The 27,412-nt window shown below is 42.5% G+C and overlaps 1 protein-coding gene across 1 annotated transcript in view; it reads left to right on the top strand.

Annotated features, from left to right (window-relative positions):
- The first annotated feature begins 393 nt into the window (after positions 1 to 393).
- ERN1 (endoplasmic reticulum to nucleus signaling 1) overlaps positions 394 to 27,412 on the top strand; it is a 79,171-nt gene continuing 52,152 nt past the window's right edge. Inside the window, exons 1-2 of the mRNA XM_069482778.1 lie at positions 394 to 563; positions 27,065 to 27,185. Coding sequence (XP_069338879.1) covers positions 507 to 563; positions 27,065 to 27,185 — 178 coding nt within the window. The 5' untranslated portion in view covers positions 394 to 506. The remainder of the gene's footprint in view (positions 564 to 27,064; positions 27,186 to 27,412) is intronic.

The raw sequence follows: 27,412 nt of genomic DNA, 5'->3' as shown, positions 1-27,412 counted from the left end.
TTCTGGGCACCCAGGACCGTCCGTGTCCTGGCCTTCCCCATGATCAAATCTGACGCAGCAGATCCCTCGGAGGGGTTAGTGGGGCCGCCTGGAAGAGTTGCCTATCTCCCTCCTTGACGCCAGACGCCGAGGTCCGGTTCTTCTCTTCAGCCACCGCCGCCGCCGCGGCAGCACCGCAGCCTGCGGAGACCAGCTCCGCCCCGGCCCCGCCCCCGACACAGCCCCGCCCCGGGACCGCCTTCGGCCCGCCCTCAGCTCCGCCCTCGAGCCCGCCCCCAGGTCGGCTCCGCCCCTGCCCCGCCCCCTACCCCGCCCTGACCGGAAGAAGCGGCGGCACCGGCGCTTATAGGGCAGGGAATGGGGGTGCCGCCGCCGCTTAGTCAGCTCTGCGTCTGTTGAATCTCGGCCGCCGCCGCGCTGTCGTCGCGGCGCCCCCGCTCCGTCCTTTGCCCGTACCGCCCCCGGAGCCAGCGGGCCGGGCCTGGAGCCAGGGTAGAGTCCCCGCCATGCCGGCCCGGCTGCTGCTCCTGCTGCTGCTGGCGCTGTTGCTGCCCGGCTCTGGGGTGAGTGACCGGGGAGTGTGGGGTGGAGGACAGCTCGCGGCGGGCCGGGCAGTGGCCAGGGTGGGTCACGCCGGCCGCCGGGCTGGAGTCTGAGCCAGACACGCGGCGGCGGTCCGAGGCCCGTGCGCCCCACAGAGGCTCAGACCGGACGGAGGAGGCGGCGCCGGGTCAGGAGCGCTTTCCCGGCGGGAGTCGCGGCCACGGCCGGCCCCGCCGTGGCGTCCGCCACCCGAGGGGCCTCCCAGCCCAGCGCGGCTGTCACGGGCAGCGGTTCCCAGGACCCCGTGGGCTGGAGCACAACTTTGTGGCGCCCCGAGTGGCACTTCGCGGTCTCCAGGAGGTCGGGGCCCTCGGGAGGCCGCCCACCTGCTGGACCCTCCCCGCAGGTGGGCACCGCCTCTGCCTGGCGCTGGCTGCCGAGGAACGGAAAGGGCCCTTTAATCAAGGGAAAGGGGGCTATCTTGCGTTTCGGATCCTTGTTGAACTTTTTAAAATGCGAGAACTTTGGGAAACAAATGCAACAAGGAGCGAGTGGGTAAGCATTCTGCTTACCTGCCCTGCAGGTTTCTTGGTATTCAGAGCAGGAGGCTTCCTTCTGTGCTCCAAGACTTCCTTAAGCAAGTTAAGCTGTGGGAATTGGACTCTTTTAAAAGCCCATATGGATTAGAGATGAAGCCACTTCAAAACTTTAAATGAAAGACTGTCTTCCTCGAGTGAGAGCACTGAGGAGCGGCCAGAAACGTCTTTTCCACTTTTCCTGGAGGAGGAGAATGATAGGGTCTGGTTTTTACATTTGTTTAACTATTTACGACCTTCACTCAGGCTGTGGATTTGGGCACCAAGGCTGGAGGCTGAGGAGGACATTTTGTTGGGAGACTTGGCTTTTTTTCTTCTGGCTGGAAGAACATAAATTAGTGCTTTTTTAGAAAACGTTTTGTTCAGGATGTGGGTATGGCAAATTTGTACAGGTCCTGTTTAATGACCTCTTTAAAGGTACTGTGTACTCTTTAATAGGGATGTCATGTACCAGGTGTCCAGGTGGAGAATTGACATGTGTGAACCTGTGTGCCAGCCACAGCGTAAACTCTTTGGAGGTTTTGCATTTTAGGTAAATAACTGTCTGTGCCCTTGGAGTGACAAGAATTTGGAAACAGCTGAAGTAATAAATAAGGGGTTTTTTTTAAAGGAAAGTTTGTACACACTTTCTTTATGTTAGAATTTGTATAAGTTAAGTTTTTCTTATTTAAAAAAAAATCCACTTTCACAACTAGGGTCAGGTTTTGAACCTGAAACACTTCACCTTGTATTGGTTAACTATTGCCTGGCATCTGTTCACAAATGAGAGTAAACAGAGTGACCACACATTTGTCGGAAATTGATCATTTCATACCATCAGGCCTAGGTGTATATGGTTTCCTTTGCCATATCTTTCCTTTTGCTACTTTTTCACTGGATTCTAGAGTTTTAGTTACTGAATAACTTAAGCTAAAGAGCCAAAAATAACTATTTAGATTTAGCTGGGGCTGTAGTTTCAGTTCATGTAAATATTTCCAAATTGTATTTAGAAATCCAAACTTCTCAGAGTTCATGGTAGAATATTACAAACCCTTATGAAAATGTTATGTTTTAGTGTAACTGCTTTTTAAGTGAAAAGTCAGAATTTCGCTCCCAGAATTTTCTTCCAGGAAAAGTTTTTACCCCTAAACATAGAAATAATTATTATTTTAAAATTCTCAATGAAACTCATAGCGCAGTTTGCAGTGATGTCTTGCAGAACGCAGTGGCTGTAAAATCAGACAAACTCAAGTTCTAACTGGTCACTTGCGAGCTGTACCCTAGACATGTTATCTTACTTCTTAGAGACTCTTTTCTGATGTGTGAAATGGGGACATCTAACACATATGAAAGAAGGCACCGTGAGCGTAGTAGATAATAAATGTAAATTCTCTTTGTCCTCCAGAGGTGTTTTTTACTCTGTCATCATTTCTTGAATGTTATACTGTGCCTGCAAGAAATATTTTTTGATGACATTTCTTTTTGATTGACAGAGTAACTAGTGCATTGGAGGCAATACTGTGATTTTCTTTCAATGTGTGTCTGATTGAGCCAGACATCGACTCATTATGGGTTGGGACTTTAGGCTACCGGATCCAAAATGCAATAACGTTGATATTATTAAGCACTTGAGGCTGTCCTTTGTTAATCCAGAATGTGTTTATTTAGTCAGTGAGTTTCTCCTTTCTTCCTCAACCGGTATCTTGGACCTAGTGTTGGTTAGTGTTACATCATAACTGTCAGCAGTCCTCATTTTATGGGGTTTAGGTGCCACTTCTCTCAATTATCAAAGAGATCAGTAGCATATGAGGCAAAGTGCTTTTTTTCCCGCTATTATATATCAAATTTCTTGTATTTAGCCAGTATTTTGGTTTTAGTGGGAGGTAAAAAACAGTCACTGAGAACTGAAGACCTTGTGTGTGCTGAAACACACCATACATCTGAGAGATGAGTCTTAAGTAGAAATGCCCTTATTTATTCTGATAGTTATCACCTGCATGAATTATCCTAATAGGCCGTATCAAGCTATTTATACAAAGGCCAGGAGTAGAATGTTTCATTAAATTTATGTTATCAGAGCTGCTGATCTTGGAATTAAACTGTAGTTGTGACATATATATTGTTTCATTCACTAGCCTGCCCACTTAGCTTTCAGAAATAATGTAGCTTCTCAGCACAACAGAAAATGTCTGAGAGTTACTCTTGAGAGCGTTCAATAACAGACCATATTTCTGAATATAAATCCAGTGAGCTACATAAAGATTTCTTCATGTCTGGATGGAATAGTGCCACTTGCATGGGCCTGGGGGTTTAGTTATTTGCCTGCCTCAGGTTTTGACTCCATTTTTCAGGTTGAATAATCACTGAATAACTATTTCCTTTTCATCAGAAACCTCTTTGGTTTCAGGATCCAAAGTAATCTATAGTTCAGTATCTTGTGTGTTTTATAAGCAAATATTCTCCCTAAAGAGATGATATAGGGGAGAAAAGCCTAGTGTACCATTTTAATGGATTCAGTTTTTATTATGCACAAATAACTCAGGGCCTGTAACCTAGCAATATGATTAGAGCGTGATGCTGGCTTAAAAAATAGGGACAGTGAATCATAGTCTGCGAATAATAAACATACTGGTTGGAAATATTTCCTAGAAGCTGGGGATTTTTATCCTGCCTTTATGTTTACCTATATCCGATGTTTGGTTTCAAAATTCCCTGCCTTGGAGCAACACATTGTCAGAGATGTTCACACAAATGCAACAGGCCAGATAAGGATTGGGAGACGTAGAACTTAAAAAAATAATAACCATAAAGTCCTTGCTTGCATTCCTTTTATAAAATTTCAGTTAGTTTTAGACAGTCTCTGTATCTCTTCTGGTTATCTTAGGATCTTTGTTCACGTACAAACGCACAGCAAATACAACAGTGTGATAATAAGTGTCCTCTACTTTTCTTCAGTTTTTTTTCGCAGAATGTCTGCTGTAACCTATTAGGAAATGTTCTGAGTTCACCATCTCATTTGTCACTTCAATAGCACCTTAGTAAACCATCATCCTACAAAAAGCATTTGGGCTTCTGTGCGCAGCCATGGGTTGGGGCCTGGGGTCCTGGCTGGTCAGGGTTGACGTGGTACTAAGCCATGCCTTTCCTAGCAGTCACCCTGCTAGGGCTATAGGGGTCACTTCTAGTTTCCCCACTATTATGAGGAGAGGTATAGTTCTGTGTTTTCACATCTTTTGTGTGTTTGGTGCTTTCTGTATAACATGGGAAGATTTTTTTTTTAAATCCCTCAAAATAATCATATTCATTGTAGAATAGATAAGTCTAAATTAAAACAAGATAAACCTCCTATAATTTTGCTATCCAAACATTACCTCTATTAACATTAACAGCTTTATTGAGATATAATTCACCTGTCATCACAAATGTACAATTCAGTAGTTTTTAGTATATTCACAGAATTGTGCAGTCATCACCACAATCAGTTTTAGAACGTTTTCATCATCCCCCAAGGAAACATCACACGCATTAGCTGTTACTTCCCATTTTCTCTCAAATCTCCTAGCCCTTGGCCACCACTAATCTACTTTCTGTCTCTATAGATTTACCTTTTCTAGACATTTCATATAAATGGAATCATACACTATTTGGTCTTTTGTAGCTGGCTGCTTCGCATCCTGTTCTCAAGGTTTATCCATGTTTTAACATGTTGGTACTTTGTTCCTTTTTATTACTGAATAATATTTCATTATATAGATATGCTACATTTTGTTTATCCATAGGTTGATGGACATTTGGGTTATTTCTACATTGGGGCTATTATTAATAATTCTGCTATAAACATTTGTGTACAAGTGTTTGAATGGACATACATTTTCATTTTTCTTGGGCATATACCTAGAAATGGAATTGTTGGGTCATATGCTAACTCTGTGTTTAACCTTTTGAGGAACTGCCTGACCATTTTCCAAAGCAGCTGCACTGTTTTACATTCCCACCTGCCATGTAGGAGGGTTCCACTTTCTCCACATTCTCACCAACACTTGTTACTGTCTTTTTAAAAAATTTTAGCCCTCCTGGTAGATGTGAAGTGGTAACACATTATGGCTAATCTACAAACATCTTGATATATATCCTTCCTGACATTTTTTCTTTGCACATATTTACATAGGTAATATTTTTCTTCCCCAAACTGGAACATATCATAGATCTGTGTCAATAAACTTAATTCTGCTACATTATTCTTACTGGCTGCATAGTACTTCTCTGAATGCACCGGATATGCCATAATTTGACCACTCAACCATTTAGATATTGAGGCTGTTTTGAATTTCATTACTATAAACAATGTGATAAACCCTCTTATTGGTAAACTCTTGACTATGTCTTAATTGCTTAGTTATTTCCTTGGGGTAAATTCCTAGAACTGAAATTTGCTGATTGTATATACTCTATACAGCCCCCTCCCACACCTCCAGGCAATGTTAGATGTTTTAAAAGCACAAAAACGAACTTTAATAACCTTGGTTTTATGATAGCCATTTTAAAGTAAGCTCATTTTCAGTGTGGATTTTAAGTTGGGTGAAGATGGAGTGTTTAGGTTTTGTTTATATTTTGATGATGTAAATAACCACAGCGGTCTCTCAATGACACCTTATGTATCTGAAAGCCACTGAGAAAATGTTTTATTCTGACATGTTAAATAACTTGTTTGCAGGGCCTTTTGGTCTACAGCGGTTTCAGATCAGCTTTCTAGCAGATGTAGCTCCTGTGAGCACCTCTAAATACCTTGGATAATTCTGTGACTTTGGTTTTGTGGGTAGCCCAGATAAGATTCTTCATGTGGTTGACTGTGAGGCTATTTAAAATTTTGCTTCAAGACTGTTCATAAATCAAGAGTTATGCATTGATAATTCTTTTTGGAGGCCACAGTTCTTAAAACATGTGGCTGTTTTTCCCAGAATATTGAAGTACCATTTGATGATAAAGTAATAACCTTTGATGTGTTTTGTTTTGTTTTGCTTTTCTCCCAAATATACCTGAACATTTTCATTAAAAAGAATATGTTCTTCCCAAAATAATCACCCCTTCAGGGACAATTTACATGTTATGGAAATCAGTCTTTTTGTTTTGTTTTTAACTTTTCAGTTATTTCATTTATTCTTTTTTTTTTTCATTTCTTTTTCAGGTCAACAGGCTGTACAGTTATTTCATTTAATAATTTATCTAACCCATTTAATAATTCAACTTTAGAACAAAAAGGAACCTTTTTAGAAAGCAAATATTTGCTCTTAAGCTGATTATCCTTATATAACTTAAAACCTTTCCTAGTTCCTTCCAATCTTCATGGTACAGTTTTGATCAAAATTATTATTACTCAGTTTGATCACACAATTTACTGAGGACACTTGGATTTGATTTTCAGTTGTTTGTTAAGGTGAAATCCTCAAATGGGCAGGACTTTCTACCACTTAGGGCATTCAAAAGTAGGGAATTTCCCCTCAAATTCCAGAAATAGTTTGAGCCATGGGAGCATATAGGGATAAATGTATAGACTCCCGAGGTAGCTGGAATCAGAGTGTTTAGACTGCTTGATGGGGTCTTGGCTGTATTGTACAAAGCATCTCTGTTTTCCCTACCCAGCTGCACCTAAGGAATGATGCATGTCCCTCAGTAACAGTGGGAGCACATTACAACCTTGGAGAGTGGTAATACAACCTTGGGGCATATACCACCCTCTCTCAGGCATTACCTTCCTCTCCCAAGTTGAAAAAATGACTGCCCTGCTCTGTCCTCCAGAGCAGACCTATGAGGAAGCCAAGGTCAGAAATGGCTGGTGGCCTGTCTAAGGTCGTGTGTGAGTGGCAGAACCGAATCTTGAACCTAATCCTCCTGCTTCTGTTTCAGGAGCAACCCCTGCCTCAGTGCTTAAGTTCTGATGCATTTGTTAGGACAAACCAGTCCAGCTCTCCCAGTCACACCCTGAGGAGCTGACCAAGGCATGTTGCCACGAGGGGTGGATCTAGAGAAGGAGCAGGCCTGTAGGCTTCCTTGTTAGCTTCAGGAAAATGCTCAGTTAATGCTCTTTTTCCTCCCACAAGAGTCATGGCCTCCTGTCCTTTGTTGCAGTAGTGCAAAGATGCAGCTTTAAGGTAGAAATGCTGCCTTCACCCGAGAATCTCCATCAGCACTATCGACCATTTCCAACTCGGGAGCCAAATCCAGCCATCATGGAGAGAGTAGGGATTAAGAGGCCACTAAACCTAATTGATAGTTTAGGTTCATTTCTTTGCTTGAGGTCTAATAATATCCAAGCAGGTGCATGTTTTTCAGTATTATCTCACCCAGTAGTATGTTTGAAAGAGCAAAACTGAAAGTTCATGGCTTAGAAGCCTTAACCAAAGCTGCTGTACCCTAGTGCAGGCACGACCTTCACCAAGAAATCCTGAAAAGGTAGAACGCTCTAATTATCAGGCTGGTTCTGGGTGTTTGCCTTTATAGAGGCCTCCACTTCCCAAGCAGTTCTAGCACCAGGGAATGGGTCTGTGATGACAGAAGAGAGACAGTGGCCATGGCAGTGGCCCTTGAATGGCATAATGGAGGGACTTGTTAGCTTAGGCGGGTCTCAGAAGGAGCGTGTGAGGAGGGAGGCAGGAAAGTGTCTTGTGGGGTGTCTCACTTCCCTTGGTGGTTTGTCCTAGAGGTCAAGGCCCTGCCTTGTTTTTCTCTACATCCTCTTGGCATTTAGCATGGGGTGCCAGTCATACCCATTGTGGTGGGCACTCATCAAATGTGGATTGAATTCCTCTTTGAGGCTCATTAAGACCAATAAAACAAGGGGCTGTTTTATCATCAAGCAGGTGAGTTGTGCATGGGTGGGGGCAGATGTTGCTTGATCTGTATTTATTTTATATTCCTTTTTTTTTTTTTTTTTCCGAGACAAGGTCTCTATCTGTCACCTGGGCCTAGAGTGCAGTAGCACAATCATAGCTCACTACAACCTCAAACTCGTGGGCTCAAGAGATCCTCCTGCCTAAGCCTCCCAAGTAGCTAGGGACTATAGGCATGTGCCACCATGACCGGCTAATTTTTTTTTTTTTTTTAGTTTTTATAGGGCTGGAGTCTTGCTGTGTTGCCCAGGTTGGTCTCAAACTTCTAGCCTCAACTGATGCTCCCACCTCGGCCTCCCAAAGTGCTAGAATTACAGGCGTGAGCCACTGCCTGTATTTTCTATATTTTAATGGACTCTTACCAGTGGTGTTTCTACAGAATTAAAGGAGCTTCCAGGATACTTGCTTAAGTGGGCATGACCCATAGTGTGTGGTGTCCTTTGATGGGCTCCTCATATCAGTAATGAGATTAGTTTTTCCATTGCCAAATCCCATGAGATAAATGGTTTGTGATTATTCCACGTCAGTTTCATTTTTCACTCAGCATGATGTTTCACTATTAAAAAAATGAACTTTGATCCAGGGTTGTCCTCTTATGTATTAAGCATGACTTCCTTAGTTAGTAGACTAATTTATAATTCAAAACCATCCCATTCTCCACTGGATTATTTTCTCCCTTCTATAAATGATAAGGGGATATTTGTTTGTCTAGGAGGCAGGAGTATCTGTCATGGAAACCAAAGTTTTACCTACGTTTTCTGAACAAACAGTGCTGTCAAATTCCTAGAACCTGACATTATCATTGATCTCCAGTTGAGTCAGAGGAGTTTATTGCCCAAGTCAAATCACATCGCACTTCTCTTAAATAGCCCATGACTCCTGAGGGGCTTTAGGAGTGAGAGAAACACCTGTACAGAGGGCCACGGCTGTAGCTAGGACTGTGTTACCAGAGGCAGTGCCTCCCAGCCATAACTCGGGGAGTCACCCTGGGGGCTTTTTAAAAACCTCATGCCCAGGCCCCATCCCAGGTGAATGAAAGCAGAATCTGTAGGCGTGGAGGCCAGCATCCTTTGTTTAAAAAAAAAAAAAATATATATATATATATATATATATATATATTTTTTTTTTTTTAAGCCCCAGATAACTCTAATGTGTGGTTAGGATGAGATCTTTAAGTAATTCCTGTGCCTTAATCCTGGACAGAACAAACGCATCTACACATACCCAGTAACTCTCACAGAGCACGGATGGGACCGTACTGGAGACAGCTTTGGATGATTTTACAGAGAGGTTGGGATTGATGGATTCTGCTAGTTAGTGTAGGAACTAGAAAGAGAGAACCTAATACTATGTTTTTTCTAGTGTACTATTTTGTTCAGCTTTGAAGAACAGGTAATTCAAGACTGGATATCAGTCTTGTTCTTTGAGTATAAACTGTTGAAATTACTTTTACCAGCTTTAACAGATAACTAGCCTTATATTTAAATGTGCTTAGTTATTGAATTATTATTTTTTTAAGAAACAAGGTTTCACTCTGTTGCCCAGGCTGGAGTGCAGTAGTGCGATTGTAGCTCACTGCAGCCTCACCTGGGCTCAAGAGATCCTCCCACCTCAGCCTCCCAAGTAGCTGGGACTACAGACGAGTGCCACCATCTCCGGCTAATTTTTAAACATTTTGTTGTTGTTGAGATGAGGTCTTGCTATGTTGCCCAGGCTGATCTTGAACTCCTGGCCTCAAGTGATCCTCCTGCCTCAGCCTTCCAAAATGCCAGGATTACAGGCATGAGCCACCACGTCCAGCCAAGTTATTGAATCATAAGATGTTTAAACATAGGGTTTAAAGTTACCCAACTTATGCTTACTCGTTATTTTTGCCTTCTCCATATGTTAAGAGGGCTAAGAAATCAAAACAATACTGCTTTCTAGGTTCTTTCACAGTACCCCAGCCAGTAAAATCGTCCTTGTGGTTTTCGAAGAGGCTTCTATAGCAAGAGTGAAGTAGCTAAGGGGAGTGGGTAAAAGATTTGTAGAGGGAGTAAATTAGGCAGTTAAAGCACAAGAATGAAGCAGATGAGCAAAAAGGAACTTTCCTATCAGGATGGGAATGTGTGTTTTGGAAGCAAATGGTAGGAGGGTGCAGTTTGTGACACTCCCTTCCCCTTTTCCTGTGAGAGCTGGGCATTTCTCAGCTTCATCACCGAGTCGGCAGCTTTCCCCCGTGAGCGTTTGACAGCACGTGCAGTTGAAAGGCCCAACTGTAGGACGCAGGAGATGACCAGTCAGTTGTCTCGGCAACTGTATCCATCACGATTGTTACTCAGAGAATCCTATTAGCTGGTTTAGAAACAAGAGGAAACTCACTTGTAAGTATCACATCGCCTGGGCTGGACGAAATCTAAAGCTCTGCTGGAACCAGTTGACAAATGTCAGTAGAATTGGGAGGTCACTCTTTGAAAATGACCTGGGAACAGGCTCAGCATCTGACCTGAGAGAGCAGTGTAGACTCCAGCATCAGGGCTGTTTCCCAGCTGAACTTAATGCTGAAAGGAAATCCCAAGTGAGAGCTCCAGTTCTGCACTCCCTGAGTGGATAGATGTAGTTTACCATTTTAGCTGGTTTAAAATGTAATTATAGGCACAGTCTCTTGTTTCCATACGGGTTTTGACCCGTGATGAAAATGTGCATGTTCTTTCAGTGAGTGGGAGTCAGGAGATAGGGCTTCTGTGCTAGCTAGCTGTGAAACTTTGGGCAAATGAGTTATTTCCTCCCTCTGCTTCCTCATCTTAAAATAAGGCAGTGGACCTGGGAAACGTCTTGGGTGGAGCTATTTCCAAATGGCTTCCAAAATTAGGAACACCATTTTGGTTAAAGTGACCAGTCCCCCAGCCGTCTCCTTTTCTGGTACAGCCTCACACGCTCACTGGAGAAGAGGGAGAGGGCAGGGCTGCTTTGTTTAGAGTTCCCAGCTTCCTAGATCCTGAACGTAGTGAATTCCATCTGTTCGTCCATTCATTCATTCACCAGTTTTTTTGAGTACTTATTATAGGCTGAGCAATGTTTGAGATTCTTGGGACACATTATGAATAAAACAAAGACGCCTGCCCTCATGGAACTTCTATCTAGTTGGTGGAGACAGACAAACAATAGCGTGATAAATACATTATATAGGATGTGATAAAATCCCATGGGAGGTGCGAGGGAGAAAAGGTAGAGCAGAGCAAGGGACATGGGGCCTGGTAAGTTGCCACAGCAATGGATGTGGTTTAGTCAGGAACCACTGACCTGTCCTGTAGGGCCCAGCTGAAGCTTAGGGCCTTCCCTGACCACTGATTAGAGCCCCTCCTGCACTCTGAGTGGCAGCAGGTCACTTAGTATTGGGGTTAGTGTTGGGGTTTGTACTGCAGTTTGTTCCCTGTCTAATCTTCTGAAGGACGGGTGTGGGTAGCTCTCAGGGATGTCTGAAAATCCTGAGCAAGTATGAGGGATTGAGTGTGGACATTGTTGATTAATTATTTATTTATTTATTTATTTTAAGGATTATATGACAAGAGAAAGTTTAAAATTCTGTCAGGGGAACCTCAGAAAGCCCCCATGACTAAGGGAGTCAGAGCCAGCAATTTTTTAATTTTTGTGATGGTTCTGCTCCCAAATATACTTGTGGGGTGGGAGCATATGTGTATTTTTTTTACGCTAAACAAAATTAAATTATTTTTTCCATTGTGGAAAGTATTTGTAAAATCTGCAGATTTTCCCAAATTACTGTAAGAGGCCGGACGTGGTGGTTCATACCTTTGGGAGGCCGACATGGGAGGATCGCTTGAGGCCAGGAGTTTGAAACCAGCCTGGACAATAGCAAGTCCCCTCTATAAAACAGGAAAATTAGCTGGTCATGGTGGCATGGGCCTGTAGTTCCAGCTACTCGGGAGGCTGAGGCAGGAGGATTCCTTGAGTTGAGGAGTTTGAGGCTGAAGTGACATCACTGCACTCCGGCCTGGGCAACAGAGTGAGACCCTGTCTCAAAACAAACACACAAACAAATACTGTAAGAAAGTTGTATAACCAGATTTGGGGAATCTCTGACCTTAAAGGCTCTACCTTATTCTGAACAATCCAGTGACCTTATCTTATACTTCTGTTAGGGTTCATTTTCTACTTGCTGTGGTCTGGTTTTGCAAAGAAGAAAACGGTTTCCTTTACACATAGAGATTAAGAACAAGTTTATCTGTAATTTTGGTCCTCAACTGGGAATCAAGCCACAGTTTCTTGTAAAACTGACCCTAAGTCATCTTGATCTGATGGTTCAGTACTTGGAAATCTCTGGGGCTTTCAGTGCTGGTAAAGTTCAATCACTGATCTGATCTGTGGTTTGGAGAGGAACAGGCATCTCTCTTTCAGTTTTGGAGAGGGTTGGTTTAAGAGTATATATGGTATATATTTGTGTTTGGGAGTCAGCCCCGTGGTCCCAAATAACATTAGTTGATTTCTGTGGTATTTTTCTCCACCCCAAACCTTAAAGTGAATCAGATTGTTATTAATTTCTAATGATGCAATGTTTTGAGATAAGTGGGGACATTTGGATGTTGCAACACCAAGATTGAAAATGAATGACTGTGCTCAAAGGCATTAAGACTTCTAAACTCTCTCAAATTCCTATGTGGATTTTGGGCATGTTTTGATTGGTTGGGGCTAGAAGAATCTACAGTGAAGCCTGAGGAGAGGCTGGGATAGGTGGCTCACACCTGCAATCCTAGGACTCTGGGAGGCTGAGGCAGGAGGATCGCTTAAGGTCAGGGGTTTGAAGCTGCAGTGAGCTATGATGACACCATTGCACTCTACCCGGGGCTACGGAGCAACATTATGTCTAAAAAAAAAAAAGCCTGGGGAGAGATGAGGGCTTAGTAGGTCATGGGTCATCATGCTTCAGAGCTAAAAGGCATCATCCAACTCACTGTTCTTTCTTTTGTAGATTTGGAAACTGATACCCAGAAAAATTTAATGACTTACCCAGAGCCCAAACTAGAGCAAATATCTGTGGGCCCCATTTCATTATCTTTCAGCTTCTTCCACCACCCCCCAATCTATTAATATGTGTCAGACTCATGATGATACCCAATACTCAAGGAACTTTGGTTTAAAAAACAAACAAACAAACAAACAAAAACCTCTTGGGGTTTCCAGAGGATAATTAACAGTTTTTGGAGTAATATGGACACAGGCTAGGCCGAGGAGTGAGAAGACAGCTGGAGCAGGGTAGTGTGGGCCCAGAATCTTAGGGAATTGCCCTGGGCAGGACCTGGGGTGGCTGCCAATTCAGCTTTCAGGAAGCGCAGCCATGGGACTTGCCATCTTTCTCCTGTATCACACCGTTCCTCTGCCAGCTGGTAACTCCTTAAAGGCAGGAGTTTTATAGGCCTTCGGGTTCCAGTGCCTTCTATGTGACAGGACCCTTCTTTCTGTATAGATGTAGGATAAAAGAGTCCAGCTTGGGGACGGGGTTGAAATAAGTGAAGGAGCAAATAGGAGTTGGAAGAGTCAGCCAACAGGAAGAAGTGTGAAGCAGGGAGTGCCTGGGAGAGATTGGTAAATCCTTCAAGTCCTTGCCAGCCTGCTTGAGTAATGTGAGTGACTTACCTCTTCCTGTAAGTTTAGTACCTCCAAGATTTCTGCCCACTGTAGTGAAAATAGCCCCAGCACTGCCCGCGGGTATTGTGGAGACAGAACACCTGGGAGATTAAAAGGAGAGGAAGGTGCAGATTTAACTCCTCGGGCCTTCAGAGAGAGCTTTCTGATCCTGCACGTGATGGCTGGCCAGGGAAGGCCCTCAGACAAGGGGTCTCAGAAAGCAACAGACCCTGCTTTGGGGTTTGTCCCAAAAGCCACATTTCATCACAGAACACTCTTAATTATTAAACTCTGCCGTGAAGTTTTGGTGTGTCATGCTCATTTTCAGCTGTAAACCAGCTAAGCAACGTCAGTCTAAGATTAGTATAAATTAAAACACTAGAGAAGACTCACCTAGGGTGTGAACACAGATTGTCTGTGGTTGGTATGTCAAACACTTCACCTTAGAGGAGTGTTTTTATTCCTCCAGATTTGCTTTACAACGGTATGAACAGCACACCTTCCTGTTTTCTCCTTCAGCTGCATAGGTAACAAGTAAGACGTAAAAGATTCTGATCTTTGTGGCCCACTCCATGTGAGTGCATGCTTGGACTTCTGCCTGCTTCCCCAGCCCCACCTTGTCCCATTCCCCTCTCTGCTTTCTCTGTCTGGCTGCACTAGTCTTCTAGGTCCTCAAACACAGTAAATTATCTTCAGTCTCAGGGCCTTTGCACAGACTGTTCCCTCTGCCCAGAAAACTTTTCCTTTCCTTCCTCCCTTCCTATAGATCTTAACTCAAATGTCACTTCTTCACGAAAAGCTCCTTTGACACTGTGCTCCCCTCCCCTACACCTCAATCACAAGGCCAGATCCTCTTCTCCTGTTATGCTATAATGGTTTCTTGTATGTGTCTTTCATAACACTTACCACAATTTGACATTCTATGTTTGGGTGATTATTTGACTGCTGTGGTCCTATATTAGACTATAAGCTGCATGAGGGCAGGCATCAGATCTCCTTTGTGTGTTAGATCCTAGTGTGTTGTATAATTCTTGATTAATAATAACTGATGCTTATATGGTGCTCACTGTATACTAGGCACTGTTTAAGAACTTTACATATATTAACTCATTTAACTTGACTTTTTAAAGCATGTACCGTCTCACTAGTTTTAAAAAGCTCATGGAATTGTTCTAGGGACATCGAAGATTTTGTGGCACAGATTTAGGTAAAGGGCAAATGTTCAATAGAAAAATAAAGTATTAGCTAGATACTGGGGAGATTTGACCGTAGATGGCAAATTTTGAACTCTGAAGTACTTGGAGCCATTACTTATGTATGCTTGTTTTATTCCTAATGTGTAATGTTCTGGGATACCAAAAGTAATTCTAATGTGGTTGAATTTAAGAAAAAAATTTTAACTTCATCTTAAAACAGCCACTGTTCCAGGTTATTTTATGCCAATATTCAATGTTTAAAGGAACACAAAACCAAACATGCACACAACTGCACCATTTTTGTAAAGGTCTGTTTCATCGTTGGTGGGTAGCACACTTAACAGCTAAATGTATAGGTGACTGCACAGCTGCAGCTTTGGTGGCTGGATAGACAGCCAGTTCAGCTAGAAGCCAACTAACAAGTAGCTCTCCAAATACGTAAAATGCAGCTCTTGTTTAGGTCATTTTTTGTTTTGATCACCTTCCTGGGGGGGGAGGGGGAAGCCTCCTGGTCACAATGGAAATATAGTAAGGCCTTATCTTCTCATTTACGTTCCCAGAGGTTTCTTTCAGCTGGATTAAACCTCCATCTCCAGGGCAAGCCCACGTGTGTGGCCTCCAGCATTGATGGTCTCCCCATGTACCAGACCTCAGTCTGTGTGTGGCCTGCTACAGTTAAACTAGAGTTGTTGACTTTTGCATTTACTGGTTTATTATAAAGGATATTACGAAGGATACAAATGAAGAGATGTGTAGGGCAAGGTAGGGGGCAGGAGCATGGAGCTTCAGTGCCTTCTTGCAGTGCACCACCCTCCAGGAACCTCCATGCGATCAGCTATCTGGAAGCTCCTCCCAACAACTTTGTAAAGTAGGTATTATTATCCCCGTTTTATGGGGGAGAAACCCAAGGCACAGAGAGGTAATGACTGCCAAGGTGTTCTGGCTCCAGAATCTGCCCTTTTAACCACGTTATACTGCGAGGGAACTACATTGAACTTAATAAATATCTGTTGAATAGTTCAGCAGCATCAGAAAACAAAGTGTACCATACAGATGAGTTTCCAGATGATTGAAATACAATCCCAGAACCTAAAATGTGGTAACATTTAGTGAAAATCTCTCTAGCAGTTATAGTCTTCTTCTTAAACACCACAAACCAAACCTATTTTAACTTTTTCTTATTTATTTCAGATTGTCTCTGTCAGCACCAGCTATTATATTATTGCTCTCTGCCCACGAGAGTAAGAGATGGGGACAATTGAGGTTTGAGACAGAATGGATAATCAGGTTTTTGAATTTTGTTTACTTCCTGCTGATTTCTTTGGCTACCACCAATTTCTTTTATTAAATGATCTTCTTTAATATTTCTATAACTCTTATGCTTGAAATGCTTAGTATTTATTTTGCTTTGTGAGTGTTTAAAGACATGTTTCTGTTCCTCAGTTTTCAAAAGAAAAAACAAATTCACAAGTTTAGCCACCTTGCCTCACAATCCACATGCCCACGTAATCCACTTTTGGGACCTGGAGAAGCTGGCAGTAGGATTAGATGATCTCCAGACTAGGCAGGCGCCTGACCAGGACAGTGACTTTAGGAAGAGAGATTCCTGGGGAAATTGCGCCTGTTGGCAACAGAGTATATCCTATAAAAGCATGTCCCCTCTGCTGTTCCTGCCTTGCACAGCCATTTTTCCCTTTTCTGGAGGGGGTTCTGTTCTTTAATGTCTGGAAGGGCCTCTTCCTTGAGCCCACAGGTTTGATATCTCCTCATTGGTAATTCTTTCCTGCTTCTGTTTCCTGCCGACCACTTGATAAGCTGGAAAAAGCAGCGTTGTTAGATCTTGACCGGTTCCTCTTGCTTTGCTCCTGTTTCTCAGCCCTCGGTTTTCGAGCCACAGCTCTGTAGGTTGAGTTGTGCCCACAGTCTTCCAAGCAGTTTCTTAGGCTTTCCCATCTTTGTCCACATGTGTGAGAGTTGTGTAAAGACTGCCTCTCAGATGAGCCTAGAAAACAGGACCTGTGCTGAAGTTATGGAAATCTGATAGCATGAGATTTGTTTCCACATGAAAAAGTCAATATCTATATAGTGTGTGTGTGTGTGTGTGTGTGTGTGCGCGCGCACGCATGTTATTCCCACTAAGTGAAACAGTCCTAGCTTACTGCGTGAGGCCCATCAGTTTATGTTTGGTCATTAAAATGGTCCTTGCCATTCAAAGGAGTTGTCCTGTGCCAATCAGTAACGTGCATTTCCTTGACTCTGACATTAAAAGAATGACTGGCTTCATGAAAGGGACTGGCAGCAGTTATATCATCATCATCTTCATCAAAGGGCATGTTTATAAGCCATTAAACTGGGCTGCTCAGGAGATCTATTGTATGGCATGGTGACTATAATTAATAACAATGTATTACATATTTGAAAATTGCTAAGTGTAGATTTCAAATATTCTCACCACAAAAAAGGGTAAGAATCTGAGGTAATGGGTATGTTAATTAGCTTGACTTGGCCATTCCACAGTGTGTACATATATCAAAACATGTTGTATACCGTAAGTATATACAATGTTTATGTGTCAAAAAAGAAAATAAAAATTAACAAAATTTTAAAAACTGGACTGGATAAATTTATATTGTAGGAATTTTTTAATGATGGTTAAGGCTGTGACCTTTGACTTTTTCTGACGTTATTCCTCCCCACTTAGATCTGCAGTGGGATCTCAGGAATTTTCATGCAGAACATTTTTTAACGACCCAATCCCGTATAATTTGCAGTGCCATTTGGTATACTGGGCATCTATAGAGAATCTACAAACTACATTTTGGTCACATCTAAAGGATCCAACCCTCGTATCAGAGCAGAGTGCTGATTTGTATCTACCCCAGCAGGATTCAAAGGAGAGCTTCAGGCCTGAAGTAATTTAAGCTTATGGCTCTCAGAAAACCATGATTTAAAGTAGTGAAATTATAATGTGGTGTAGTGGGCAATGGACCAGAGGGAGAGGCGGAGACCTTGGTTTCAGTCCTGTGTCTGTGTTAACTGTCTGGGGTGCCTTGGGCAAGTCACTTCACCTCTCTGGGCCTTGACTGCCTTTTTCATCTCAAAAATTACATGTCCCAGAAGCAGTAAACAGTCCCTCCTGTTTGATCTGTGTTGTTTGGAGCCATATGGCCTTAAATGACTATCCAGCTAACAGTCAGATGGTGGACTGGGCCAGTAGGGAAGTGGGTAATCCTCAAACATACTTCAAACAAACGGGGTCTTGTCTGGCGGAAGTCAGTCTGACTGGGCATCTCAACCAGAGGCGTGTTCCGTAGTGTTTAACTTACATCCTAAAGCTTGGCAACATCTGGCAAGTGTAGTGGCAATTATGTCATAAATACAGTTGTTTGTAGGTAATTTTTTTTTTTTTTTTTTTGGAGACAGAGTCTCACTCTGTTGCCCAGGCTAGAGTGCCATGGCATCAGCCTAGCTCACAGCAACCTCAAACTCCTGGGCTTAAGCGATCCTCCTGCCTCAGCCTCCTGAGTAGCTGGGACTACAGGCATGTGCCACCATGCCCGGCTAATTTTTTTTTTTTTTTGTATATATATATATTTTTAGTTGGCCAGATAATTTCTTTCTATTTTTAGTAGAGACGGGGGGGTCTCACTTTTGCTCAGGCTGGTCTCGAACTCCTGACCTCGAGCGATCCACCCACCTCGGCCTCCCAGAGTGCTAGGATTACAGGCGTGAGCCACCGCGCCTGGCCTGTAGGTAATTTTTATTTAACTAGAGCATTTATCTACTTTCTGCTTGACTCCTTCCCTCCCTGCCCCCTTCAAGAAGTCTCTAACCAAGTGTGAAGAGCAAAATTGACAGTCTCAGATCAGTTGCTATTATTGGGACTGAAAAACTTGGTATCTAATTGAGTGGATTTTTTTTCCCTTGGGGTTTTCACATGAGAACGTCTTATTAATAGGTATTGCATGTGAGTGTACATACTGAAATGGATAAAATTTGGCTTTTGGGAAGGCTGAATTTATAGTTTAAGTCAGACATTTATTAGTTGAGTTTGTTTAGGATGTTTCTCCATTAAGGAATTGAGCCTAAAAGGTTTCTCAGTTGTTATGAGATCTAAATTGGTGCTATTTCTCTTTATTGAAGACAATAGAATATGGTGGTGATACCTGTATTCTGAAGCACAGCCACTAAATGATTGTGTAACCTTGGGTTTTAGTTTTCGTATCTAAAATGTGGGATTTGGCCTAGCTCCCCAAGGATCTTCAGCGACCTTAGGGATTTGATACCACGCTAAGAACAAGGGCTTGTTTTCCTGACCGTGGAGTGGAAAAGGATTTCATATCGCACCTTTAGTGCCCAGATGTATTTCCTCCTCTCATGGTGGCAATAAAAGTTGATGGCAGAAGGACCATGAAGACAAACAGAACTGCAACTGATTGAACTTAGACACCCATCCCAGGGCCCTGAAACCAGTTTGGGGGGAAATATATTCACCAGTTGTGAAATTTGCATACCTTGGCATTCAGGAGTACAGTGAACTTTTTTTTTTTTTTTAAATCAGATCTATTAAAGAAGAACAGTAGCCTAAACTGAAGAATTGTAACTGTCATGGATGGTGGTTAATTACACCACACACCAGACTTGCCACAAATACTAGTTTAACTCTCTCAGCTGCCGAGTTTGGAAATCACACAATGCCGTTTCAGTTAGACCTTGCCCTTTACTGCATCCCAGCTAGACACTTGACTCTCATCCAAAGCAAATGTCATGGTTACCTTTATTGACTTAATATGAGGAAACATAACAGCCGATAGACTGGTTAGAGGGAACTGTATGGTTGATGGATTATTGCTGACCTGCACACAGGTAAACGAAGTATAACAGAATTTGGAATGACTTAGAAGTAAACTGAAATCCTTAAAACACAGACACAATTAAACAACAAAAGTCTGTTATTATCACCAGCGTTTAATTCTGTTCTTAATCTGTATTCCAGTTAAATAGACAGGAGACTAAGAATAGTGAGATTTCTATGTCACTGCATACAGGTGATTGTATAGAAGTCTCTGTATTTGGAGATAAGTGCTTTGCTGTTGGACATGTAAATGAGATGGGAGTTGGGGAACGGGGTTTGGTTAAAATAAAAATCTTTTTGTATCTGTCTAATCAGACTTTTTGATACTTTCAAAGGTAGACCTTTGGGAGCTGAGAGTTCAGCCCACTCCCCTCATTAGTATGAGGCTTTTACCCTGGGGGCTTGCTTGTTAATCACTGAGAGCTTGATGGAATGGGTCTTTGCACTTACTGGGCACTGATTTCAGTGTTATGCTGCTTTGGCGAATTTTTGATGTCTTTTCGCCATTATCAGGCAGTCTTCTTCCATGTGATCAAATGGCATTAGAAAACAGTACTCAGCTGGGTACTTTTGTAAAGCAACCAGAATCACAAACAGCCAGGCTTTGAGTTTATAGTCTGAAGTACATAATATTGCCGCAAATAAAGGAATTGTAAACAGAGATGTCTTTTTTTTTAATATCATTTAGTGCCTGCCAAGGGTCTATGTTAACAGATTACTGTTTTGAGATATTTCTTCCTGCTTTACTGCACAGATTGATTTGATGTTTTTTCCTTTTTTTTTCATTTGTCAGAAGCCACGTAGGACTGGAATCCTGTTATGGCACGTCAGAAAGTGTCTTACTGATGTCTCTTAAAATCAGCGAATCCTCCCTGTTGCTTTCAGCCAGTTATAGACAGCAGGGTACTCCAGCCTATTTGCCATTACTTGTTACTAATCTTACCTTCTTATCTGTCAGACACCACTGCACTCAGCACACCCACACGTGAGACAGTCTTATCTTCCCTCCCCTTTTAGGTCTTTTGGAGCGTGCCCTTCCCACCTGCAAGCATCATTGCTAAGATTAATAATTATAAGCTCTGATTCCTTAGCATGCTCTAATCCACTTGAAATCTATTATTCTTCATTTAGCAACATACAGCTTTAATTGTTCTCAAGATTTCATATTTCCTAATGAGGCAGTAAAACAAAATACTTTGGAAATCTTTCTTATACAATCCTCTCACTTGCATAACTGTTTCAAATCTTACCTGTAATACTGTAATGTGTATTCATTAACCAACCAAAATGAACCCTTAAGTCAGTTTACCTTGCTTTACCTGTGTGGCCACCTGTCCAGTGGATTTGAACCCTGGCAAGGAGCCCCTGCACTGCAAAAGGCAGCCTGGTCGATGGCAGGATGTAGGTTCCAGGAACCAAGGTATACACGATGTTGTATAACGATATTCCATTGGAAACACATGCCAGTATCCTTGCTAGCATTATACAAGCATGGTATTTTTAGTTTGGAGGAGTGGTTTTCTTAATCTTAAATAAATAAAACTAAAGTTAGTATTATGTAGTATAACAGTATTCCAATGAAAATAGAGGACTATTAGTAAAACAAAAGCACACATAGGAAAAAAACCAGCCTCTTCTAGAAATTGATCTGATATTCCTAAAAGAAAAATAATTTGTTATTGGCCAGGTTATTGTATAAATATTGTCTGTTGGGGTAGAAGTGGGAAGGGGAGAAGATTCATAGAAAAGATTTTTGTTTTAACTCTTTTGACTGCCTTTACTTATCCTATTAAACTAACACTATGGAGTTGCCATACACATTTAACTTTTAGAGATGTACAGCTTGGTTGGACTTGATCAGTTGGCATGCCACCTGAGAATTGTGTGGCTTTCTTGTTCACAATGGTGGGTTTTCTATGTGTGTGTGTGTGTATATGCCCTTTATTTTTTGCAGAGATAGGATGCTCTAGTATTGTAAATGGAACAGATTATAATCCTTGTCAAGTGTAGATCGCTTTGGAAAACTGGATATGAGACACGTGTGTGCATGGCACTGCTTCTTCCCACTAACTTAGAGATAAAAGGCCTGTACTATTTTATTAACCTTATTTCTGACCCTTGTTATTAGGTAATCAGTTAGTTAACCTGGGAACCAGTTCTTGAAATGTGTGTCTGAAATTTACAAATTGTATTTGGAGAATGCAGCATTTCTGAAACCCCTGATGAGAAGAAGCACTCAGCTTTCGTATGTTCTGAATCTCAGGGGAGCTTGCTGGGTGCCTCCCTGCTGTAGCTATGGGGAGCGGGGGTTGAGGGTAAGTGGAGTGGAAACAAGCCACAACTTCAGACGTGCCGCAGAAACCAAGCCATGGGTCTTCGCTGGTTGTTCTCCAGGCACTGGTGAGCCACCTCCTTGCCTGACCAGTTCCAAATACTGGTTTAGAAATTGGTGGGGTTTTGTTAGAGGCCGTTTCATTTGTTTTTGTGCTGTGTAAGCGCTTACGTACCCCTTGTGTCCTTAATTCCCTTCATTGAAGATGTTTTCTAAAGTTGTTCCAGGAGGCAATTCAGAAGAGGATTTTTTTCCTTGCCTGAAATAGAAGGAGTTAATTAATGCAAGAGCACTAACAATTGACTGAGTTCAGGTATCAGAGAATTAAGTTGTTGGTTGCATGAGCAGTTGGTAGTTGCTTCCATGTCTTGGTGGTCAATGCAGAGTGAGTGGTGCATCTTATGAATGGGGAGTCTGCTGGACTCTGCGAAAGATGGCTGTGTAGTCAGGACGCTGAGCATCAGCATCCAGCCCTGGCCTTGTTCTGTGTTCGTGGGAGGGAGACTCTTGATCCATTCCTGGCTGAGCAGGGCTGCAGTGAGGACCCTCCTACCCCTGAAGTCCACTAGGCGACATTCGTTGGCTTTTGCAGCAGCCCTTTCCCCAGCATTATAGTCCGTAGGCTGGGCATTTCCAAAGTGACCTGGGGTCACCAAGATTACTCAGAGGGCTATGTAGACAGAGCCTAATGTCTGTGGGGACCAGTTAGTTAATGGATGTTTAGTTTTAGGCTAGACTAGATTACCTACCACTACCCTTCTCAGGCTCTACAGTGTTACTGTCGATTACTTCCTAGAAGTCACCATGAAAGCCAGGAATATATATTCCACTAGTTCTAAAAATGAGTCAGATTCCAAATAGTCAACTTGAAGCAGGATTACAGAATTGGCATTTTCTTTCCACTTTTCAGGCTCTCTGGAAAACAGTGTGTATAGCCGTAGGGCGTGTTGCTTGTAGAGAAAAGTGAGCACTGGAGACTGAAATGGCTGGGTGAAGGCAAGGCAAAAGTTCGTTATGAAGCAGCATTTTTTTTGATGTTCAGGTACAAATAGTTCTCAGCTGTGCTCAGTATCACAAAAGGCATCTAGAAGCATATTTAATTCATGTTAGTTATAGCAACTATATTTGAAGGTGGGCATTTTCATGCTTTAAAAAATGCCAGAGGGGGAAAAGCAGAAGATTTGTAATATTTATTTGCCATATGAGAGAATAACACTGTTCAGAGTGGCGACCCGGGCATTCTGATTTGATACAGTCCCGCGCCTTAAAAGAAGAGAAGAACCTGCCAGTTGTGATAGTGTGTAACATGACTGTAGACATTGTGATTAACTGCTAGAGTTCTCAGTTGCCAAATTCGAATTCTCTCTAAGTGTTGTATTTGGGGGGTTTTAAGAAGACTGCTACTTATGTGATTAGTGTATTACTTCGAGCCACCAACCAACCATAGATAATTGCTCTTCCTGTGGTTTCCAAGATACTCGGAAAAGGCAGGTGGCTTTTGTTGCCACTCTAGTAGTGAAGGAGCATTGATATGTTTTAGTAAATATTGAACCTTTTAAATATTAATACTGTGATAAGATATATTTGGGAGCATTTAGTTCCTTATAGTTATACCATAGGCTTTAATGACAACAAATTTTTCTATTCTTAGGGGTACACAACCTTTTTGGGAGACCTCTTGTGTTTTTAAAATTTTTGCCCCTTATTTGGTGGATGTTAATTATCAAAGGTGGTTGAGTTGCCTGGTATCCTGAGATGGAAAGTGCTTCACCTGGAACTTAGGTGCTCACTGAAGCGCCTTTCAATTCCAGCTTCTCTGCCACTTGCTAAACGTGTCCATCTCCTTTCTATTTTATGAAAAATTCATTGCAGATTACATGATCATATTATTGAAAATTTAGAAAATAGAGAAGAAAAAACTGTTGCTGTAATTTTGCAGTATTTTCTTCATCTTATTTTCTATCTATATTTCTTCAAATAGGGGTGTGTGTGTGTGTGTGTGTGGACTGTTTCCGTTGCAAGGGACAGATCCTAACTCTAACAGGCGTATACAAGGGGGAATTTATTGTAAGACCTGGGTGTCCCTGAGCCCAAAGGCCAGAACTTCGTAGGTCCAAGGAGCAGAGAAGCCAGGATGTCTCCCAGTCTTTCAGCCATGTTTCTCCTCAGGCTTCCTTGTGTCTTTGTCTCTCATCCAGCTTTTTCCACGTGACGGAAAATGTACAAAACTCTCCCAAGTTTTCTTTCTTTCCACTTTAGCCACCCAGAGAGTTCAACTCAATTCTTGCGTGGATCCCAAGACCTCTTGTACAAAATGGTTATTCCTGTGGCAACTGTTTGATGGGTGGAGGGGGCTCAGCAGGGATTTCCACTTCCTGGCCCCCAGATATGCGTGCATCAACCCTTTCCATTTATTCATTGGAGAATAATGTCCCCACCTGACATAATCCTGTCCCCACCTGACATAATCCCGGGATTCCAGCAAACCCATTCTTCCTCCGCAGTGAGAGACAGCCTGTCTGATGAGCTGCAGCCTCCAGTGGCCTTGTCATAGGACCACTGTTCTCCAGGCCCAGGTGCTCTGGGCCAAGCATGGTCTTCTGGTTCAGGTGGGAGTAGGCCCAGGTGTGGCTTGTCACCATCTGGACCCTGTTGGCTAAAATAATTTTAACCACTCCCGAACAGTGACCTTTAGGTCCTGGGCTGGTCAGGCACCACCCTGGAGGCTTCCATTTTCCTAGCCGGTTCATACTTTGGGACTAATTTCCTAGTTTCCAAGGTGGAATTAAAAGAAGACTCTTCTGAAATTGGAATGTTCCCAACACAAAGAAATGATAAATGCCCGAGGTGATGTATACCCCAATTACGCTGATTTGATTAATCCACATCATATGCCTGTATCAAAACATCACATGTACTCTATAAAGATATACAACTATTATGTACCTATAATAATTTTTTAAACCCTCCCCCCCAAAAAAATCTGCCATGATAAAAAAATAAAATGTTTCCTAGGGAAAAAAAAAAAAGACTTTTCTTCCTCAGACTTAGGCTGTGCACAGAGGATGGACGGAGCAGCAGTGGCAAAGCTTGCTGTAACTTCTCCTGCTGCAGTGAGCAGTCCCCCGCCCTGGGCAGAGCGAAGCCCTGAACCTCTCCCTGGCCAGGCCAGGCACACCCAAGGGATGGGATGAGCAAGGTTCTGGCAGCTGCTTTACCCTCTGCCCGTGGGTCTCCACTGAGAAGAAGGAATGCAGGGGCGGGAGTGTTTGTCCTGCCACCTCAGGCTGCCGGGAGAGAGCCAGTGGGGCCTTCCCTTTGAAGGGATTAACTAGGCATCCCAGCTCTTACTGAAAGTGACCCGGCATTGGGAGTCGGGAATACACAAGTAACACCGTCATCCTTTTGCATTTATTGCTAAAAGCGAGCCATACTCCTGTGTTTTAAAAATAGCATTTGTGCCAAAATTCAAACTGTTGTGGTATAAGCAAGTTGCATTTACCTGTTTTTAATTAAAGACCCATGGGAACCAGCTAATTTGCACAATAGTATAGTGACAAAAGAAGAGAAAATCTCATTACAAGTGTGACATTGCTGAATGGGTCCCTGCCTCAAAAGGGAAACCTTACCAGCTAGCACTGTCACTTGCACATGTATGTACACACATACACAACACACACATACACACAACTGCTGCCATGGAAACCGTGTGGATGGCGGTATAGTAGCAGAGCCAGAGGAGAGGCAGGCAAAAAGGTCTGTCCAGTATAATTATAACCACAGTGTACCCCAAATCTTGGGTTCTGTATTTTTCACTTGATAATGTATATAAGCATTTTTCTATATTGTAGATTTTTCCAAGTGTTATTTTAATGGTTGTGTAATATTTCATTGAGCATGTATGTCTTAACTGATTTATTGTATTCACTTATTTATTGTATTCACTGTATTATTGGAATTTGGTTCCTTCCAGTTCTTTTGTGTTTACAAATGGGATGTAATGAGTATCGTTGTGCACAGAGCTTTTTCCATGTCTGGCATTATTTCTTTAGGGTATAGACGTGGAATTATAGGATCAAAAAGTATAAGCATTCTTATGCTTTCCAGAAAGATTATACTAACTTATAATTTCCAATGCTACTAGCAATGGATGAGAATGTTAATTCTACAGCCTTTGGCTATTTTCTTTAAAATGTTTTTTTTTTTTAAATTCATTGAACATTTTAATTTAAATTGTATTTTTATTCTAGGTGAGGAACAGTTTGATTATAACTTTTATTCATTTCTTTTTATAACAGTCTTTATTGGAATCTAAGTCTTTTTCCTATTTTGCTTTAAACATTTCCCCCTAAGTGTTTTCTATTTTTTTGTTTGTTTGAGACAGGCTGGAGTACAGTGGCACAGTCATAGCTCACGGCAGCCTGGAACTTCTGGGCTCAAGTGATCCTCCTGCCTCAGCTTCCCCCAGTAGCTAGGACAACAGGTGTGCGCCACTGCACCTGGCTAATTTTTAAAAATTTTTCTATGTTGCCCAGGCTCGTCTTGAACTCCTGGCCTTAAGTGATCCTCCCACCTCGGCTTCCCAAAGTGCTGGAATTACAGACGTGAGCCATGGCACCCGGCCTTTTTGCTTTTTAAAATTTCATGAGAGAGAGAGTGTATGTGTTTGTGTTGGGGGGGTTGGCATTCTTCTTTACCATAAAGTCTTATGAGATGACCAGGTTTTAGAGAGCAAAATAGACCCAACAAAAGGAAGTCAGAAAGCTGAGCATACTTTCCCCCTCTGTTTCTGTGGAGGTTACCCGTGGATTATTTCAGAATTCCTGTCCTTGTCATAATAGGGCATGAGCCTGTCTGTCTGCAGGTGGGATCACTGGTTAGAATAAGGTGACCTGGGTTCTAGTCCTGACTCAGCTGTTGCCTACACACATGTTCTTGATGGGAAGTTAGGCTCTCCAACTCAGTTTCTTCATCTAGGAGATGGAGGGGGTGGGGTCCATGATTGTACATGCCCAGGGTAAAGAATCATATTGACGGGAAGATTCTTGTTGCAGATTTTTGGAAGTACCAGCACAGTGACGCTTCCTGAAACCTTATTGTTTGTGTCAACCCTGGATGGAAGTTTGCATGCTGTCAGCAAGAGGACAGGCTCAATCAAATGGACTTTAAAAGAAGGTAATTTGGATTTGGTCCTTGGGTGACGTGAACATTTGCTTAGCTACTTCCAAGTAAACGTATTCCAGAGAAAGGGAAAACAGTATATATTGCAGAAGGAGAATGGGATCAAAGAGAGGAAAAGGTATTGTGCTGAAAGGATACGTTTACAGCTTGAGTTGTTGTGATTATCCACTAAGTCACTAAGTGCATCAGCTGAAGAAGCATGTTTTCATGTTTTATTTATT

This window comes from Eulemur rufifrons, chromosome 9 (assembly GCF_041146395.1).
Source record: "Eulemur rufifrons isolate Redbay chromosome 9, OSU_ERuf_1, whole genome shotgun sequence".
Lineage (NCBI taxonomy): Eukaryota > Metazoa > Chordata > Mammalia > Primates > Lemuridae > Eulemur > Eulemur rufifrons.
The sequence above is the reverse complement of the archived record's forward strand: the minus strand, read 5'-3'. Positions and strand labels throughout refer to the sequence as shown.